The following is a 22757-nucleotide window of genomic DNA, read 5'->3' as shown; positions in this document are numbered from 1 at the left end:
CCTCCCCCTCCATGTTATCTGCCATGAGAAAGTTCACAATACTGGCTATGCAAAGTCATTCACCTTTGTCATGATTTTGGGAGTAAATCGCTATTCACCTGAAAACAAAATATAATTCCAGGAGGCTAAAGGCTAATTCAAACAGAGACCTAGCTGCTCAAATGGGCAGAATGTACTGTTGCTTGCTATAGCTTGTCATGACCAGACAGAGTGCAGGAATCAGAGGTCCAATTGTCTTGTTGAATGGCACTGATTGTGTTAGCTACTGTGCAGAAAATATGAGTAGAACTTCTGATGACAACCAGTTGTTGCTTTTATTTGCACTTTGTTTGAGGACATGAAGAAACTGGTTACATGATATTTATAGCAAATGAAGAGACTATGATAAATTTCACTGCCTTTGACAGAATTACAATCTTCTGAACACCATTTCTTAATGGAACAATTTGAAATGTTACACTGATTCAAAAATCTCTAGTTCTGCATTGTGAATTGTCTACTCAGCAAAAAGAAAGGAAAAATAATCAGACATTTGAGAATTTTATTAACTGATTCTCTGCAAAAATATTGTAATAGTACTATTTTATATGCCTAGTCTCTACATAGGAAAAATTATGATATAGAATTTGTGGCTTGAAGTTCAAGCTAGCATTTGATTGTATCAATTGTGTTAAGTATTATATATCAGTATTCATGAGGTAGTAAACATTATACAACTATGCATTTATTTACAAACATATAGGCAGAATTAATACCAATTTAATTCAGATGTGCACATATTTCTTTCCATTTTGATGGAATTTTTGAAACAGTTTTGTAACTGGTATGGCATGTATTTTGCAAACATACCTTTGCACACACTGATTAATTAATTTTTCATCTTCTTTCATCATTTCTCACACTTGTCCATAAGTGCCCATGAAGCTCTTTGTAAGGAATCACAATATTTCGCCATGGGAAAGAGCAGTTTAGTGTGATTGTCCATGCCATGTTTTTTTTAAGAAGTCATGGCATGGAAGGAAAAAAATTTGCACAATCTAAGTATGAAAATACATATGAGCAGACTCATTTGCATATTATGATATAACTTGTACTGCTGTAATATGATTTGTGTAATGCATTATCTCAGCTGAGGAAACCATGTGCTAGTTATTAGCAAACTGAGGCACTGGGTCCATCAAGAGCAGAAATATGTAAACAGTAAGTAATTTTCATGAAATACAGATAACAATAATAGCATGCTTGCTATGCCAACCCAACATCACTATGTCTGTCATCTAAGCCTGAATAATTACATGAGAAACAGCAGTGTGAATCGAGAAAGATTGACACTTTGCTCAATCTTTGGCTGGTTAAATAGCTTTCAAGCTGACAGTTTTCTACATGCAAGAAGCTAGCAACCCAGCTGTTGATGCATTTCATGGTGGTATTCCACCTGTACTGATGCAAGTAATTGGTCAGCGTTTCCGAGATGATCCAGCTACACGAGATGCTGCATATTTTGTTAGCCCTTAAATTTCCAATGGTTTTGGGAGTAAATCACTAGTCACATGAGGGATAAGGAAACTTATAGTTCAAAACACTGTAAGCAGCTACAAAAATGTGTACCATTGTGCTGCACAAAATCATAACTTAAAAGTATATGTCACATTGTTCAAACTTGTTTACTGTGACAGGTATAGTAGTTCATTAGTTTCTTTTAAACAGTCATCCTACTGCATGGTCATTCATAATTTAGGAACATAAATTTTCCTGTAAGTAATGGTTTATATTTAATGTCTCATTGCTACAATACAATTACATATAGAAATAATCACCCCATGAATAACTGACTCAGCTGTGTTGGAGTACCTTGCATGCCTTGGGTGAAATATACCAGAGGTGAAATAGTTTCCATTCCGATTTCCAGTTGGGAACTACCCAGATGGATGTTTTCACAAGGAAAATATAAATCTGACATTCTGTGGGTCAGAGCATGGAATGTTAGGCTCCTAAATTGCCTAGCTAGGTTAGAAACTTTAATACAAGAAATGGTTAAGTTGAAGTTAGATATTGCGGCATATTGTGGAGTGTGGTGGCATGACTAGTTATTCTGGTTAGGGGAGAACAGTGTTACCAACAAAAAAATCATACAGAGGTAATGCAGAAGTAAGTCTAATTATAACAAGAAAATTGAAATGCAGGTGAACTAGTGTGACCAGCATAATGAACACGCTATTGTACCCATGGTAGACAACCCATGCATACTAAAGTAGTCCAAGTTCATGCACCTACTAGTGTGAAGATGAAGAGATTGAAACAATGTATGATATGATAAAAAAATTATTCAGATAGCTTCAGGAGATGAAAATTTAACTGTAATGCAGATATGGAATTCGACAATAGGAAAAAGAGCAAAATTAGTAGAACATGAACTCCAGGAAATGAATGAATGGGAGCCACCTTGAAGAATTTTGCATAGAGGATCCTCCACCATCATCTTTTCTGAGCTGCTTCAACCTACGGTAACATACTGTCTCCACACCATCCACTCTACAGTTTCCACCCCCTATGTCCTATCATCTCGTCACAATTCTTGTCTCCCACCCTGTTTATTTGCAGCCCTCTGCAATGCATCCACCCATCTTTCCCCACTCCTCTCATTTTTTATACCTTGTTACCCCACCTCCCTGCCCCACAACATGTTGACACTGTGCCTGTTGGAGTTTAGTCCCTGCACACTCCACTAGACATCGCTCATCTCTCTTGTCACCAATACACTGCTATCCCTTCCCCTTGCCCTTCCCCATCCCCTTCCCCTTCCCCTTCCACAGCCCCTCCAGATTGCTGTCTGCATCCCATGTGATGTTGCATTCCGGCCCGAGATGCTGGAGTTGGCGGTTGTGTGCACACGAGGTATGCTTGCTTGTGTGTGTGTGTGTGTGTGGGGGGGGGGGGGGGGGTGTCTTTACTGATGAAGGTTGGGGCTGAAACCTGCATGTGAATGTATTTTAATCATGCCTGTCTGCAACTTGATGGGTCTTCTTTATGATAAGTAGCAATCTATCTTTTCCTACATTGTTATTATTATGTTATCATATATTTATGATTCTTTTTATTTATTTTGCATTTACTATTCATTACCTAACAACATTTGGAATAACTGAATGTCCTGTAAATAATGAAGTTGGTTCTACTATTTCATTTGCAAGATTGTAATAATCTGAAATTTCATGTATAACATACACGATAATGATGAAAACTGAACAAATGAATTAAAATTTGTGCTATGCCAGGACTTGAACCCAGTTCTCTTTGCTTACCAGGCAGGTATGCTAGGCATTACACTACCACTGCATTATAGCATTCCTCCCTATTAATCAAGGAGACCCAGGTTCAAGTCATGGTCATGGCACAAATTTTAATTCATTTCTTCAGCTTCCATCATTATTGTAGATAAAGATGGGACTCAAATATCTGAAGGAAGATTTAATTACATCAGATATATTTCATGTATACACATTTCCATTCTGTTAAAACAATAATTTTTAATCCAGGAAGATAATAATTCAGTGAAATAATAATTTTTGTATCAGATATGCAAAATTGGAGAAAAGAGAACCACTTGTATGAATATCAAGAGCTCAGATGGAAACCCAGTTCTAAGCAAAGAAGGAAAAGCAGAAAGGCACAAGGAGTATATAGAAGGTCTATACAAGGGCGATCTACTTGAGGACAATATTATGGAAATGGAAGAGGATGTAGATGAAGATGAAATGGGAGATACAATACTGCGTGAAGAGTTTGACAGAGCACTGAAAGACCTGAGTCGAAACAAGGCCCCGGGAGTAGACAACATTCCATTAGAATTGCTGACAGCCTTGGGAGAGCCAGTCCTGACAAAAATCTACCATCTGGTGAGCAAGATGTATGAGACAGGCGAAATACCCTCAGACTTCAAGAAGAATATAATAATTCCAATCCCAAAGAAAGCAGGTGTTAAAAAATGTGAAAATTACCGAACTATCAGTTTAATAAGTCACGGCTGCAAAATAATAATGCAAATTCTTTACAGATGAATGGAAAAACTAGTAGAAGCTGACCTTGGGGAAGATCAGTTTGGATTCCGTAGAAATATTGGAACACGTGAGGCAATACTGACCCTACAACTTATCTTAGAAGCTAGATTAAGGAAAGGCAAACCTACGTTTCTAGCATTTGTAGACTTAGAGAAAGCTTTTGACAATGTTGACTGGAATACTCTCTTTCAAATTCTGAAGGTGGCAGGGGTAAAATACAGGGAGCGAAAGGCTATTTACAATTTGTACAGAAACCAGATGGCAGGTATAAGAGTCGAAGGACATGAAAGGAAAGCAGTGGTTGGGAAGGGAGTGAGACAGGATTGTAGCCTCTCCCTGATGTTATTCAATCTGTATATTGAGCAAGCAGTAAAGGAAACAAAAGAAAAATTCGGAGTAAGTATTAAAATCCATAGAGAAGAAATAAAAACTTTGAGGTTCCCCGATGACATTGTAATTCTGTCAGAGACAGCAAAGGACTTGGAAGAGCAGTTGAACAGAATGGATAGTGTCTTGAAAGGAGGATATAAGATGAACATCAACAAAAGAAAAACGAGAATACTGGAATGTAGTCGAATTAAGTCGGGTGATGCTGAGGGAATTAGATTAGGAAATGAGACACTTAAAGTACTAAAGGAGTTTTGCTATTTGGGGAGCAAAATAACTGATGATGGTCAAAGTAGAGAGGATATAAAATGTAGAATGGCAATGGCAAGGAAAGTGTTTCTGAAGAAGAGAAATTTGTTAACATCGAGTTTAGATTTAAGTGTCAGGAAGTCGTTTTTGAAAGTATTTGTATGGAGTGTAGCCATGTATGGAAGTGAAACATGGATGATAAATAGTTTAGACAAGAAGAGAATAGAAGCTTTTGAAATGTGGTGCTACAGAAGAATGCTGAAAATTAGATGGGTAGATCATATAACTAATGAGGAGGTATTGAATAGGAAGGGGGAGATGAGAAATTTTTGGCACAACTTGACTAGAAGAAGGGATTGGATGGTAGGACATGTTCTGAGGCATCAAGGGAGGGCAGCGTGGAGGGTAAAAATCATAGAGGGAGACCAAGAGATGAATACACCAAGCAGATTCAGAAGGATGTAGGTTGCAGTAGGTACTGGGAGATGAAGAAGCTTGCACAGGATAGAGTAGCATGGAGAACAGCATCAAACCAGTCTCAGGACTGAAGACCACAACAAAAACAATGCAAAATTATTATGTAGAAAGTTCTTGAAAAACACAGTCTAATGTCATGACCAATCATTCAAATTAAAAATAGTTCAGTAGATAATAATTGAGAGTCCAGGATGGATCAATGACAATTTTATGAAAAAGGTAGGGTGTTACTCACCATATAGCAGAGATGTTGAATCACAAGTAGGGAGAACAAAAAGCTTATGTGTTTAGTCTTCTATCGTTGTGCCTGTCTGCGTCTCAACATCTCAACTCTGTGGTCAGTAGCAATCTGTCCTTTTCATAATATTGTCAGTAGAGTGTAATCTTGGAAATGGTTTATAAAGTAATTGGTTATATCAAATAGTGTAACTTGAGCATTGATTCCTTTGTAAATGCTAGCAATCAACACAATTAAGCACTTTATCAGAAATTTACATATCAAGGATTATTCAAAATCAATACATCATGAAATTTTATATAAAGAAGACATTGTATATGAAAACAAACACTAACAATGGAAAATCTAGGGTAGAGAAGGAAAGTTGGTACTCACGATATAGCGGAGACGCTGAGTTACGATAGGAACAACAAAAAGATTCACACAATTATAGCTTTTGGCCAATTAAGGCCTTTGTCAACAATAGTCACACATACACACATGCACAAACGCAACTCACACACATGTCTGTAGTCTCAGGCAACTGAAACCTTACTCCAGTTGCCTGAGACTGCAGACATGTGTGTGAGTTGCATTTGTGCGAGTGTGTGTGTGTGTGTGTGTGTGTGTGTGTGTGTGTGTGCGCGCGCGCGCGAGTGTGTGTGTGTGTGTGACTATTGTTGACAAAGGCCTTAATGGTCGAAAGCTATAATTGGTGTGAATCTTTTTGGGGTGTTCCTATCGCGACTCAGTATCTCTGCTATATGGTTAGTAGCAACAAACACTGTTAAATATTTTATTCATTATTATAAAACTTACTAATATGAATATGTAATTTTTCATCAAAATTTTACAAAAGGTATTAATACTAATGGTGAATTTGTCATCATCAGCTGCTATTTTTTTTTATATAAGGGTCAATATTAGGCCAAAGCAGGCAATCATTGTAGAGTTGTTGCTGTTGAGTTGTTCTTGTGAGTGGTGGTTGTAAGAAGTTGCATTTTATTTGGTATGCATAAATGAAGAAAGTTACCAGGATAGGGGTGTTGGACTTTTTATTTTGGAGAGTAAAAACTTAGAATGGATAAATGGATCCAGCTAAAACCAAAAAGACCAACTCTGACTTTAAATGACTTTTGCAGCGAACAAAAATAATTTAATAGCTTGATCAACAATCATGGGAACACTTAATATGTCAAGATAAATATCAAAACAATAGTGTATCATCTCATGTCCAAACTGATTTCCTATCTTTGCAGATAATTCTTTTACGTTTTGAGAACAATGCAATGTTTGAGATGATATTTAAATTTACATCTTACATGTGATCAAGAAAGTTACAGTATGCACTTGTCAGCTTAACACACTGTTCTTATTCCTTACTTTCATAGAATGATTTTATAAGCTACTTCTTTGCATTGTCTCAAAAAATAATTACTGTGAGCCAGTTATGAACTTGTTTGGCTGTTGCATTGAGTTCAAGCTATTCATTAGTGTGGGTGTGTCACTCGTCAAAATTAGTTTTCAAACAGCTTTTGAAAGGCTGTTTTCATCTGACTACAACCATGGTTGTGGGAAACCAATATATCCACAGCTAGAAGGGTTGACTGTGATGCTCCACTGACTTGTGCCAGGGTTTGTGGATTGTGTGTATGAAAGCACAAGTTGCAGATACGTCTGGTGCAATGAACAACAGGGTCATCAAGTGGAGTACCCTCCTGTAGTGATCACAGGTCAGAGCTCATTGTCTCTTCTGCATGTGTACTGTGAAGTAGGATATTCGAGAATGATCCAGTCTTCAAACTTAGTTTGCATCCAAATGATACATTTCTTAACTTATGTTATATACTAAGTCCCCTCTACAACTTCTAGAAGCCTATAAAAGAAATTGCAAAACATTCCATATACACAAATGTTTTGGGAAGGCCATGGGAAATGCAAATCATGTTCCTAAGGAGACCTCTAGTTATGTCATTAAGTAGACCAGCATATCAAATTATGAGTTACACAAAGGATACAATCAAGTTACATACTTTAAACTAATAGAAATCGAGTCCTGAGAATTATGTAATTATCAGAATGCATATAAAGTGTGCACATACCAATTACGTATCCTACAAGAAATAGCCCTGAGACGGTGCTTCCAACAAACAGTCTGAATATAATAAACCATACATACTGTGGTGAAAATGAAACCAGTAACCCTGCAATTACTTGCATCACAACAGCTACCATGAAGATTGGCTTTCTTCCATACCTGTAAAAATTCACATAGTTTCCTCTTATATGCATGTATATCAAATATATATTTGAAAAACTGGTAAATGTTAAGTTGAACCATCATTTGTGATTATTTTTTAAATTAAAACAGATCTAATTTATAAAAAAGAACTGTGGCAATAGAACAGACAGAAACAGAAAATGGTTCTGAAATTTTTAGTTTTCAGAAGCAGACCTTCTGTAAAGTGTGACCCAGAGCCAGCACACAGCTAGATGAATGTGGGAAATCTACCAAAGCCACTCTCAAATTGGCCAGCAATATCACCTTTTAACAGCCTAGACTGAACCAAGGCAGTCCCTACCTCTTGTTTATCACGTTATTATGAAGCCATGCCAGCCAGACTGCAGAATTTTAACCCTATGAGTGCATGTGGCACTGTGTTACATCCCATGGAGTTTAAGATGGTTCAAATTCTGCCACGTAAAACTGTGCAGCAGGGGGAAGGTGTGTACATAGGTGAAATGACATAAATGATAGGCATGCTGTGAAGTTTATGTTGAGCTGGGAACTGGCATTGTTAAGAACTGGATGAGGAAGTACAGAGAAAACTTGAGGACACTATGTTGGCATGGTTCTGTAAAGATTTGCACCAATCATGATTACAGGATAGCACCAAAAGCAATATCAGGCACAGCCCTACATGCCCCACCGCGGCGGCACTGCACATGCAGCTCACAGATGCTGGTTGTTGGCAACTTTGCAAAATCTGTGACCCGCATGTGCAGCACCGCCACGGTGGAGCATACAAGGCCGTACCTGATATTGCACACAACCTTCCTAAACTACGATTATGACCTGAATAAGCTAAAAGATTCTGTGGACAATACACTTGCCCAAGCAAAATATTGGTTTAAGTCAAGTGGTTTTCTCCTGAATGAGAACAAGACACAAAAAATGTTATTTAGCCTAAGGGAAAAAGCCCCGTTAATGATCCCAGCTATGTAAAGTTCTTGGGGATATACTTAGACAGTAAAGAGTCCTGGGAACAACATATAAAATATATTAGTATCAAACTGTCTAGAGTAATTTATTTATTAAGATGTCTTATAAAATATGTACTAGCAGCCTATGTTAAGACTTCATATTTTGCAGTCTCCCAAAGTATTGTGTCATATGGATGTATTCTCTGGGGAAACTCAAGCCATGTTCAAAATATATTACTTCTACAGACGAAAGCAATCAGAGTCATTACATGTTCACAGCATAAAGCACATTGTAAGCCCTTGTTCGCCAAACTCAAAATGATGACTGTTATAAATCTGTACATATACCAAGTGTTAATCTATACAAAAAATAACCTACATGAAGTAAAATGTAGAAATAATATTCATGGTCATAACACAAGGAAAAACAAGTCCATATATACATCATACTGTAGACTAGCAAAGACAGTCAATAGCTATGAGCTAGTGGGCCATAATCTATTTAATATGCTTCTGCAGACAGTACAAGATCTTCCAGAGTGTGAATTTAGGAAAACATTAAATAAGTGGCTTGTTGCCAACCCCTTTTATGAATTAAAAGAATTCTTTGACTTGGACATTGAATTGTAAGTCAATAATGCTTTATTATTCTGTTTATTAATGTAACGATTGTGCTGTACAAAAATTTGTCTATTGTGCAAAAATTTGTCTATTGCTGTTATGGCCTAATGACAATAAAATTATCTTTATCTTTATCTTTATTCAGTACTATGGTATAGAAAGTAATGTAAATCAACAGTTTGCTAATGTAGCAGAGTGACAAGCAGACTTAAGTGGATCACTGATGGCATAAAAATTCTTAACACTAGGAATAGTCAACTACACAAGGTTCTGAAAGTAGGAAAACCAATGACAAATAACAGATTAATTATAAAGTATGAATTAAAAAACAAAGTGTATTCTGTTGTTAACTCAAGAGTTGACTATTAATAGTCTGGAGGTATGATATCTTAGATATTAAGTTTGAATGTAACATTATTGTTCACTCAGCTCATATATCAGAGTGTTTTAATAAATACTTCATACATGCAATAGAGGAAGATGACAGCATTTATTAGAGCAAAATAAATTGCTTTGAATTTACCACAGAACCTACCTGCGGAAGAGAAGTAATAATAAAAAAAAGACAAATGAGTTTTAATTATTGACACTGGAATTCTATATTATCACATAAACAGAAATTCTGCATGGCAGGATGGCACACTCACTTAAGCAATTATAGGAATATGTAGCATAGCAGCGACACAACTAGCCTTAACATTGGTTTATTTTGAATTATGCTGCCTTCCTGTTGAGATGAAGCATGCAAAAAGAGAAACATCTGATCAACAAACATTGATGGAAGCCATGGGGATTTATTGCCCAATTTCAATTCTTAAAATCTGACCAAAGATAGAGAACATAAATACAATCAAGATACAAAAATTTATTACAAAGTATGATATTATTCTCAGTAACCAAATGGATTTTAACAAGGAGAATGTTCTGCAGATACAGTCAACTATTTTGTGGAAAATGTGCACTGGGCATTAGTTTAGAGGAATTGGTAGAGCAAAACAACTCTGTGGAATATATTTCTGTGGTCAAATTAACTGGATTAAATTAGGAGTAAAAATTAAATTAGAAAGCACATGTTGCATTTACAATTGATATATTATCCAATGCTGTTGACACTACACAAAAACAGCATAGATAATAATGGAAACAGTTATATGCTCAGACTTCATGGTAAATGGGAATGAAAATTGACAATAAATTAAGATGCAAAATATATTCAGTATGCTGTAAAGTTTGCTAAAAAGGAGACTACAGGAAATTTTACTGGAAAAATGCTACTATTCTGTGCAAGAATTCATGCAAGATGTATTGATGATTTGGGAAGCTTGAAATTTTGTGTGAGGTTTATTCAGTAGCTGTTTCATCATTACAGGATGGTACCAACATTAAGTTACTGTTGGCACTATAATATTGATGAACTTTTTTCAGATATTTTTGATGTGTCTTCCATGTAATAATCAAATTACTCAGAAATTGACATTATTAAACTAAAATTCATAATCCATAATATGCAATACTAAGTATACGTTGCAACAAAGTCAACACACTGGAGTGCCACAACAATATGAATTTCACTGAGAGCTCAGAAGTGAGATGGTGTTCTGATGACTATGTTGATGTATGAGGCACAAAGAACATTACTGCTACTGACTAATTTTGGAAAATTTTGTCCATTTAAATGATAAAAATAAAACTGCTGCCCTCTGTTCAGTCATATAATATCATATAAAGAAGAATGAGACTCACTTCATTGTAAAAAGAAAAAAAAGAAAGAAAGAAGTCACCATACATGTGAAAGTACAAGTAAAAGTTAAATAAAACCTGAGCTATAAATGCTTTACTCACATACAGGAAATACAACATATGTATTGTCGACCTCAGCCATGTCTTTATATGCTGCAATGTTGAAAAACTTCTTGCTACTGTAGCAATAGATGCAGGTAGACATGCAAATATTTTGTACAGCAAGTGCAAAGTAAGACAGGCAGATCTAGGATGAACAGACAACACTTGCATAACAGAATCGTGATCATTATGTGCATTTATGCTCGTTTGCATGTATAGAAGAATCTCTCCCATTAGTCTCTTTTTAATCACAAAGAGTGATCCTTCTTCAAAGAATGGTAGTTTAGTTAAGCACTGATTCAGTTTATGTGCCAGATCATTACTGTCATGTTTCAGTAGTTGTGAGGGCAAAAGTATGTTGAATTTTAAATGATAAATATTTTCTTAAGAAAATGTTCTCTCATGTCAGTCATAACATGGTCCCATGTAGGAATAAAACAGTTCTTTTCCAATATGTCATAGCATCATCATTATGATAGTAGTTTTCCCTGTGTCTTTGTCTGCCTGTTAGACGAGGAACACTCATCTCCATGTCTAAATCTTTCATAACTGACTTTGCCTCTTCAACAAAATGAGCAAAGTGGCTACCAACATTAGCTCTAATGCCATTGTACACCTTGAGAGTCGAATCTAATTTTGCTTTTGCCATTGTGACATCCAAGCTACGTTATTGTAAGGTTTTGCTGACTGGATATGTTATGCTCATAATGTCACTCAGTGTAAATAGAGTGATGATAAACTTGCAATTAGAGAGAACTCGAAAGAGAATATTGGCTTTGGCAGCCATTGTTCCATCCCTCCACCTCTGTATTTCTTTAAGAATTTTGCAAACTGTTCCGAGATCACCTACAAATTGAATAACAGCATCATGTTGCTCAACCCATTTCGTTTGACAATGTGACTGCAGTGGGTGTCTTAGGTGACTCTTCAATGTGCTAGACAACTGTAAAGGATGCTATGACCTCACACTTAAATCTATACCACAATGTTAACAAATTTCTCTTCTTCACAAACACTTTCCTTGCTATTGCCAGCGTACATTTTATATCCTCTCTACTTTGACCATCATCAGTTATTTTGCTCCCCAAATAACGAAACTTCTTTACTACTTTAAGTGTCTCATTTCCTAATCTAATTCCCTCAGCATCACCCAAATTAATTCAACTACATTCCATTATCCTCATTTTGCTTTTGTTGATGTTCATCTTATGTCCTCCTTTCAAGACACTGTCCATTCCATTCAACTGCTCTTCCAAGTCCTCTGCTGTCTCTGACAGAATTACAATGTCATCGGCGAACCTCAAAGGTTTTATTTCTTCTCCATGGATTTTAATACCTACTCCGAATTTTTCTTTTGTTGCCTTCACTGCTTGCTCAATATACAGATTGAATAACATCGGGGAGAGGCTACAACCCTGTCTCACTTCCTTCCCAACCATTGCTTCCCTTTCATGTCCCTCGACTCTTATAACTGCCATCTGGTTTCTGTACAAATTGTAAATAGCCTTTTGCTTCCTGTATTTTACCCCTGCCACCTTCAGAATTTGAAAGGTGTACAAATGCTAGAAACATAGGTTTGCCTTTCCTTAATCTTTCTTCTAAGATAGGTCGTAGGGTCAGTATTGCCTCACGTGTTCCAATATTTCTATGGAATCCAAACTCATCTTCCCCGAGGTCGGCTACTATCAGTTTTTCCATTCGTCTGTAAAGAATTTGCGTTAGTATTTTGCAGCCGTGACTTATTAAACTGATAGTTCGGTAATTTTCACATTTTTTAACACCTGCTTTCTTTGGGATTGGAATTATTATATTCTTCTTGAAGTCTGAGGGTATTTCGCCTGTCTCATACATCTTGCTCACCAGATAGTAGAGTTTTGTCAGGACTGGCTTTCCCAAGGCTGTCAGTGGTTCTAATGGAATGTTGTCTACTCCTGGGGCCTTGTTTCAACTCAGGTCTTTCAGTGCTCTGTTAAACTCTTCACGCAGCATCATATCTCCCATTTCATCTTCATCTACATCTTCTTCCATTTCCATAACATTGTCCTCAAGTACATCGCCCTTGTATAGACCCTCTATATACTCCTTCCACCTTTATGCTTTCCCTTCTTTGCTTATAACTGTGTTTCCATTTGCGCTCTTGATTTCATACAAGTGGTTCTCTTTTCTCCAAATGTCTCTTTAATTTTCCTGTAGGCAGTATCTATCTTACCCCTAGGGAGATAACCCTGTACATCCTTACATTTGTCCTCCAGCCATCCCTGCTTAGCCATTTTGCACTTCCTGTCGATCTCATTTTTGAGATGTTTGTATTTCTTTTTGCCTACCTCATTTACTGCATTTTTATATTTTCTCCTTTCATCAGTTAAATTCAGTATTTCTTCTGTTACCCAAGGATTTCTACTAGCCCTCGTCTTTTTACCATAATAATGCGTTCACTATGCTGCTTATAGTAGCTTACCTGCACTCCTATTTTTTTATTCATTATTAAACCTATGCCTGCATTACCCCTATTTGATTTTGTATTTATAACCCTTTATTCACCTGATCAAATGTCTTGTTCCTCCTGACACCAAACTTCACTAAGTGCCACTACATCTAATTTTAACCTATCCATTTCCCTTTTTAAATTTTCTAACCTACCTGCCCAATTAAGGGATCTGACATTCCATGCTCTGATACGTAGAATGCCAGTTTTCTTTCTCCTGATAACGATGTCCTCTTGAACAGTCCCTGCCCGGAGATATGAATGGGGGACTATTTTACCTCTGGAATATTTTACCCAAGAGGACCCCATCATCATTTAACCATACATTAAAGCTGCATGCCCTCGGGAAAAATTACAGCTGTAGTTTTTCCTTGCTTTCAGCCATTCGCAGTACCAGCACAGCAAGGCCATTTTGGTTAGTGTTACAAGGCCAGATCAGTCAATCATCCAGAATGTTGCCCCTGCAACTACTGAAAAGGCTGCTGCCCCTCTTCAGGAACCACACGTTTGCCTGGCCTCTCAACAGATACCCGTCCGTTGTGGTTGCACCTACAGTACGGCTATCTGTATCGCTGAGGCACTCAAGCCTCCCCACCAACGTCAAGGTCCATGGTTCATGGGGGGGGGGGGGGGTTGCACATTGATAGCTTTCTGTTTTATTGTAGCCACAGCTCCTTTCAATTTTGACATATTAACTGAGCAACCACCACAGCCTATACCCAAACAGTTCTCCAGTGACAAAGAAATGGTTTCCATTCTCCTTAGAATTGTAGTACCTAATACTTCACCAATATCGCTAGGCTCTTCTTCTTGATTCTCTTGAGGTTCATAGTCAATTTTTCTACCACAATCATGGGTTTTGTGGATGCCAACGAAACCCAAGAATCTTTCATGTAATTTGCTGTCACCATCAACATATCTTGCTGCTAAACTCAGGTGGGTGATGTGCACTATGTCTGTAGTCTCATAGAAGATTATGCCGTAATAAAATCAATCTTCAGTTTCCTCCAGTTTTCTCGATAACACAACTGTTTCACAGCATGAAATACGTTCATTACATGTTGTTTTATTGATGTAAGTGGTGTTCATTTCAGTGGTCTCAAAGTGATGTTTTAGTTGCAAGTCTCCAGCATCAATTCTAAATCTTAGAAGAGCTCTAAAGTTTCCCTCATTACTCACTATACTTTAACAATTGTCTTTCTAATAGACTCCCATCATCTCTATGCCCCCACAGAGGAATATTTTGCTTTCCATGAAATATGATTGTTTTTATTATAGGTACGATACTGTCTCTGTTGTTTTCCATAATTATTTCCATTCACTGTCTTGACATTTGATTGATGACCTCAAGTTTGCAGTTGTCTCATGTCGCCAAAAATAATTTAGCATCTGTTGATGCTTCAAAATGGTACTTGAGCAGAGAGTGGGTCTCAAGGTCACCATCTTTACCCGTAAGTTTGGCAAACTTTGTTAGTGGTTCAGTCACAAGTTTCTTAGCAATAATGGATTACTTTCCTCCAACCATTTTATTATTCACAAAAATTGAACAGTTAATTCAAAGAAGTCCTTTTTTAACTTGTGAGAACACCAGCCACAGATACTGTTGAAAATGATTACTGTGCGCTTGTCTGTATTCAGCCCATCCCCTCTTGTTGTGCTTGGAAGTAGGGAAGATATAACCTTTTTCAGGTTTCCTTGGAGCTGTGAGAAGCTTTTATTTTACGTCATCACTAATATTTCCTGACACTAATATATCCAAATAATTGCGAATATCGATGGGGTTAAAGGAATCAGCCGTGGAAGTTTCGACAGAGCACTGGTCTTCACCTGCGCCTCTGGTGGTGTTCTTGTGGCTGAAAGATGACCATAATCTTCAGATGTTTCTAATTTTCTTTTTCTTATTATATAATGGTCCATTTTATTATACTGTTACAGCATCGGTAAATTAGATGCCAATTATTCTCAAATAAACACTTTGTTCGCACTGAAAAATGCAACACTAGTACACTAAAACACAGACGGTTACACTCCATGCATTTCTAATATCACTAAACACAACACAGACTGAAGTCCGCAGTAATAGCCAATAATCACAGTTCACTTTTTATCACTTCTGAGTTATCACGACGATTGTAGCTTCAAACTGACTACCTGGTAGCGAGTCTGCTTCCCTTATATATGTGGCTCAGTTGTTTCGAGAACATTCACTGCCAGAATGTTCACTTCCAGACTTTCATGGAGTGTGAACAAATAACTACTGTGAAAGTGACAAGCCAATATGTACCTTATGACTTATAATATAAGGGCAAGTTTCCAATGAATCATACAGCAGTCTATGAGTGTGGAATTCTTATTGACAATACCATTCCTTTTCTAGTGCATTTGATAGAGGGCCTATATAGTAACAACGTGTTTTTATGAATCTTCTCAAAAGTCACTATTACCGGAAATACACACAGCATTAGTTTCGCATATTGAACTCGTATTACAAGTTAGGTTTGGGAAACTATTGTTACATTATTAGTAAAAATATTGTTGTGAGTCTCATAAAAATATTTTTACTGAGAAATTACTATGCATTAATACTTCCAAATCAACAGGTCACTCTCACTCTTTATTAATCTTCACGCTTGCACTTGCTACAACTAGGGCTTTTTACTTATTCATTCTTCAGTCTTAATATTTCTGCTTCTGAATGTAAACTACCTTCCTATTCAACAAATAGTCCATATTTACAATGTTATGTATCAAAGGTTCTCTGTACAAGAAAACAGTAGGATATGCATGACTTTTCTCGAACAAATGCCAAACAGAATAATGTATTGAGATTGCTAGAATGGCTGTAACTTTTCTCTTAGGTATGTGTTAGCTATCTATGTGCCACACAGAAACATATAAAATATGATGACATGGACATGCGTGTTACATAGGAAAGTACAACTACTTGATAACTTGATTCAGTCGAGTTAACTGACGAAAGAAATGAACGAATAGTGTGCAAGCTGACTGGTGGGGTGGCACGAGTAGCAATGCAAGTGCGCCCTCCCATACGTATCTGCCACTGACGGGCAGGGCATGCACGCCCTTGTTTTGGGCTGGAGGAAGACCATAAAATGGGATGGAGATTATGTGGAGAAATAGAGTATGTTACTGAAACACCATTCTTTCTTGTGTGTAATTCTTATAATGTTCAATAAAGAATTGTTGAAGGAAAAAATGTGGTGCATTACTTTCTGGGCAACCCTCATATATATTTCTATATGATCTGAGCATTTCTTTCTCTCTCTTTCAAGTAGATATTGGATTATGTAAGCTAATCTCATTTTGTGCACAGTACTACTTTGCAATTTGTGTTGCAATGTAGCAGACATAAATCATTTACAAGGGCCTGCTAAAAAATAGTGCCTCAAAATTTTTCTGTGTAAAAACTCTTAAGACTTTTTAAATAAAACATTTGTTACCAGCATTCTTCATGTCTTGATATTTATATCTCAACATAGTCATCCTGGTGACAAATATATTTCTCCCAGTAAAAGACCGGTCTGTTGATATCATTGCAGTAGAATATTTGACTTTGTTGATGGAGTCACAATCTCACCTCTGCTTGCACCGCTTTATCATTATCAAAGTGAAGTCCTCAGAGGTGTTCAATAAGTTTTGCGAACAGATGAAAATTGGGTGGCGTCAAGTCAGGACTGTATCGAGGATGATCGATGACAGTAAATCCGACGTGTCAAACTGTTGCTGATGTCACAGCACTCATGTGTGGTCTGTCATTGGCATGCTGAATGCCAGGGTGCTCCATGTGCGGATAAACTCTTTAAATTTGATATTTGATTACAGCATACTGTTTCTCACACACTTAAACAGTTGTTACATCTTGCTATGTTACAGTGGTATATGGCTGCTAATATGTGGTATGGAAGAACAAAGATGTAGAATGTTAATAATGTTTATTTTTATTAAAAAAACTATGGGAGTTTTCACATAAAACATTCACAAGCATTACTTGTCAGCACATTCTCATAAGTTACAGAAAAAGTTTTGGTTCAAAAATGTTTTGAGAGATTTTTTGGCAAGAAATTTTGTTTCTTATCTCTGTAAAATTTGAAGAGAATTTTTCTAAGTCCTATAGTTCTGCACAGGATGCCTTTGAGTTGAATTTCATGGTCTTGTATCTGGGCTCATGGAGGAAGTTCCATTTTCTTGTATTGTATCTTGATATTTTGAGTATAAGGAACATATATGCGTTTTGTTCAGCATAGGAGTTCACATAGGTATGTGCTTCGTAGTGTTAGTATCTACTTGCTTGAAATACTTTCATTCTTATCACTCTTTTCTGTACTCTGTTTACAGTAGTACTTCAATAACAGAAAATGACAAGGTTTAGTCAATTTATCTGGACACCATGGAAGAAAACTGTAGAGCCTATTTAAATTTTTAATTTGTAGCTAGGCAATTGTGTTAAAACATTAGGTGACAAATCATGTTTCTCAGATACTGCAAAAACATTCAAGAGCAATGTTACATCATTGGCCCTAAAGAGCAAAATGGGTGAAAAAGAAATAAAGTGATAGACATTCGTGCTTCAGATCACAATGTGTTGTGAATATCAGAAATACAATATCCAAGAAATAGAATAATGATGTGAGTTTTGACATTTTCTACTGTTAGTTTCTGAGGAGGCTCTATGAATGGCAGGGACCTAAAAATGAAGTAATGTCTCTGACTGTCTCACTGGCCTTATTAAATAAAACAGATTTCCACAGTTTTATTTGATTTGAGTTTGTAGTCTTATTGAAATTTCTGAACAATATTTTTCCCATTGGTTGCATATGTTCATTGCAGTTTCCACAATTGCAACTTTGGCTTTAGGACATTAACAAGCAGTTCAGATGCTGAAACGCAGTAAATGTCAACATGAGTAAGAGAAATAAAATGGATTTGATCCTGTATGGCTCTTTACAGCTTTCATTACACTCACCACCACTACATAAGAGGTGCAAATGAGTCTCAAGAAACAGGCTTTGTACTGTCTAAACAGGTGAATGTTGTACATTAGTAGATAGTGTACAAGGGTGGTTTGAAAAGTTTTCGGAATGGAATAGAAGAAAAGTAATTATATCACTGAAACTTTTTTTATTTTTTAATGTAGTCTCCTTGTAGATTAATGCACTTAGTCCAACGATGCTCCAGTGCCTTGACCCCATCTCGAAAATGAGTTTCTTTCAGGCCTGCAAAATAGTTGTCAACTCCGGCGATCAGTTCTTTGTTTGAAGTGAACCTTCATCCACCAAAAAAAGTTTTCAACTTTGGGAAGAGATGGAAATCTGATGGAGCCATATCAGGTAAATAAGGGAGGTGTGGCAACAGTTCTTACCTTACTTTTGTGTAATTTTGCCATGGTGATGGCATATGCGTGCGGGCGCGCATTGTCTAGATGGAAGATGGCTTTCTTCCTTGCTAAACCTGGCCTTTTTTTGCGTATCTTTTGCTGCAATTTGTCCAGCAGGTTAGCATAGCATTCTCCAGTAACTGTTTGCCCTGTGGGGAGATAATCTACAAACAGAATCCCTTTCACATCCCAGAACGCTGACGCCATGTCCTTTCCACTGAAGGAATTGTCTTTGCTTTCTTTGGTGGTGGAGAATCAGCATGATTCCACTGCTTTGACTCTGGGGTGTAGCAGTGCACCCAAGTTTCATCTGTGGTCACAAACTGGTGCAAAAAATCTTGTTTGTATTTCTAAAAATGGACCAAACATTGTTCCGATATGTCCATTCTCATGCATTTTTGATCCAGCATCAAGTCGCAGCACCCATCTTGCAGATAATTTTTTCATTTCTAATTCTTCAGTTAAAATGTAATATACCCTTTCAGATGACATCTGGCAAGCATGAGCAATTTCACACACTTTCAATTGGTGAGTCTCCATGACCATTTTGTGCAGTTTTGCAATGTTTTCTGGAGTAGTGACACATCTTAGCCGACCACTGCACAGATCATCATTTAAGCTCTCCTGACCAAATTTAAATTCGTTTGTCCACTTGGAAACAGTTGAATATGAAGGAGCAGAGACCCCCAGTGTATTCTGGAAATAGGCATGAATGTCCTTTGCTTCCATACCTTTCTTTACGAAGTACTTAACCACTGCTCAAATCTTGATGTTTTCCATCTTCACACTATGCAAGAACAACAACAGAGCCACATCACTGCCGCAGCTCTCTTCCAAGAGTGCTGATGTGGCACGTGTTTACAGGCAACAGTCCAATGAATCAGGTAACACTGATCTCTCGTGGTGATTCCGAGAACTTTTCAAACCACCCTTGTATGATACAGACATTTTTACACAATATGATGCCAGTTTCTCAAGAATCATTTCCATATGTTGTATGCCAATAGTCCTATAAAGAATGCTGGCAACAGTTTTACCAGTTCACATTGAGTTTATTTCTCTTATGTGATTTGACAGTTGTGGTGTGATTTAATGGTTGAAAGCCAAAATTGAAATCATGGGGTATAGTAAATACAAGTTGTCAATATCAAAAATGTTGCTGTCAGAAAAAGATAGATCTCCTTTAGAACTCAACAGAGTATTGACTTGTAAAATGGGAAAATTGAAATGTGGCAATCTAAGAAAGGAAAGAAACCCTCAGTATGAAAGAATTTATCACATTTGCTCAACTGCTTCTACAACATTTACTAATTAGTATTGTACTATTGTATCAAGCTAATGCTGAATATTATAACAGAAGCAGCACATTAATTTATAAGTCAAACTATTCATTAATGACTGTCATGACTTTGTTCAATATATTTCATTTAGTTTCTTACCTGTCAGAAAGCAGACCAAAAGTAAAGGATCCAATAACATCACCAAGCATAAACATGGAATCAGACATGGCTGGTAACCATCCATATGTACACACTAAGTCAAACTGTAAAAAAATAGTATAGTTTTATAGCAAATCTTTCTCACTTTTATTTAATGAAGAGTTTATTTATTTGCACTGATAATTTCTTGATAGAGTTATAAACATTTACAATTTTCATTGTCAAGCAAATAGTATCAATGACAGGAAAGTCACTGAAAAGAGAAGCCAGTTATCAGCAGACTAGCACACAGAAAAGGAAAGTTGCTATATACAGGCAATATCATTCCCATCTAAGCCACAGACTTATTTTCTGTACAATTTCTTCCCGTAATGCAAACAAACCTGCCACCACAGCATACCAGCCAGCGATTTATTACTAAATACAAATATGCAATGAAAATGTTCTTTACCAGGGATATGATTATGTGTCACCATGCCTTGATATGGTGATTATCCCATGAAAAATGACACCATCATCTTTCAAAGTGGTAATTCATCATCCACTCAATCTACGCAATTTTGTAGTACCTCTTTATGCTACTCCTATTCTCAGTCATACACCTCTCAAATCATTACACTGTGGGTGTCCTAGATGCATACTTGCCCCATATGCCTGATAATTATCTTCTATAACAGTCAGTTCATAGGCATTTTCTATCCAATTAAATGTAGGGCCACATCATTGACCACCATTACTGGAACTATTTTGAAGTGTTGTATATAGATATCACAACTAACCATTCATCTACATGCAGAAATAGTCACTACCAAACTTTGGTTAAGTGGAAACTCAACTACTTGGCTATGGAACAAATTGTGCTTGTGTACATCACAAAATTCAATTAAGGAAACTAAAATGGTGTGGCATTAAAGACATTCCCTTTACATAAATGGAATCATATCTTAACAAAAGAAAACAGGAAGTCACATTAATAATGATATCACAGCAATAAGATTATCTTCAGTGAGGCAAAAATTTAATTATACTGTCCCGCACAGTTCACAGCAGTTCATCTGCTCCTGTTCTTGACGAAGATAAATGATTTTCTGAGGACACTGGAGAATTCCTGAAAAACCATGATGTTTGCTGATGACACAAGTATACTGATAAAAGGCCCAAAGACATCCATACCAGACACAGCCCAGAGAACTGTATTCATGGCAAATAGCTTATTTTTTATGCTGTTTGTACACAGAGCTACTCGTAAGAAATGAAACGAAACTGGTAGATGACCTAAATTGATGACAGGTTGTCAAATGGCTGGAAATGCACTTCTACACAGGTACTGCTTGAATATCTTTCTTGTTACACTTAATATGAGGAGTTTTCAGAAGTTATACATAACATAATGGTAGTAAATAAAGATATGTGATTTACATTTACCATAGCACATACTACAACTAACATATCATGTTAAAACTTAACTTTTTCCTTTTGATAAGTGTGTATATTATCTGCATTTATCATAAATTAAAACTATTTTTGAGTTGAAACTTCCTGGCAGGTTAAAACTGTGTGCAGGACTGAGACTCAAACTCAAGACCTTTGCCTTTAGCTGCAGATTAAAAATTTCATTCTATTTTTGAGTTTATCAACAACTATTACCTCAAAAAAGTTTCAGAAAATGAATAACACTCATCTCAGGTTTTTCTGTTGCTTTAATAGAAATCTTATTTTGTGTACTGATAGTTTCAGTTTTTAAAATGGAATTAAAAATATTTTTAGCTTAACAGATCCAGGAGTTATAAGAGAATCAGAAACCTTATTTTATTAAAGTTATTTGTTTACAGTCCCACTGTGAATGCTGTTCTCGGAATGTAGGATGAGATATGTGATGTTCATAAGCAGCTGTGAAACACTGCAGCTACTGTCAGGCTGGAAGCTGCTGCAAATGGGTGTGTTGGGAGAGCTACCAAGAGTCATGTATCAGAGATATGTCAGTGCTGTGGCAGTGGTAGGACTAACTGCTAGGTACTGGAGAGACTGGAACTTTGGAGAATTCAGATTGTTACACCCATTCACCTAACCAACAAATCAGAGGTGCTGTCTTCCAATGAAACCAAAACTGAGCTAGTGATGAGACTTGCTTCACCTGTTGGGAAACTGATGTGTCCTGTGTCAAGAGGAGCCAAATGCAAAAGGGTAGAAGGTTTATTAATTATCAGAAGTTCAATCATGTGACAAATAATGGTACTGATTAGAGAAGTGGCAGAAAGAGAATAGAATACCATCAGTTGCACACAGTGTGTATGCCTGCAGGCCTCTTTCAACACATTAAAGAGGCTATTCTGGCAGTAACTAAGGGTGCTGGGTGCAACCAACTGCATATTTTGGCATATGT

At 36.7% G+C, this 22757-nt stretch overlaps 1 protein-coding gene across 3 annotated transcripts in view; it reads right to left on the bottom strand.

The window, feature by feature from the left end:
* The window catches only part of LOC126167908 (organic cation transporter protein-like), a 168842-nt gene that overhangs the window by 50025 nt on the left and 96060 nt on the right, over positions 1-22757 (bottom strand). For all 3 annotated transcript variants that reach the window (XM_049920516.1, XM_049920515.1, XM_049920517.1), the window contains 2 exons: positions 20375-20478; positions 7491-7645 (listed from right to left, as the gene is read on the bottom strand). In XM_049920516.1, coding sequence (XP_049776473.1) covers positions 7491-7645; positions 20375-20478 — 259 coding nt within the window. The remainder of the gene's footprint in view (positions 1-7490; positions 7646-20374; positions 20479-22757) is intronic.

Source organism: Schistocerca cancellata, chromosome 1, assembly GCF_023864275.1.
Source record: "Schistocerca cancellata isolate TAMUIC-IGC-003103 chromosome 1, iqSchCanc2.1, whole genome shotgun sequence".
NCBI classification, from domain to species: domain Eukaryota; kingdom Metazoa; phylum Arthropoda; class Insecta; order Orthoptera; family Acrididae; genus Schistocerca; species Schistocerca cancellata.
Note: the sequence above shows the minus strand (reverse complement) of the source record. Positions and strands in the feature narration are given on the sequence as shown.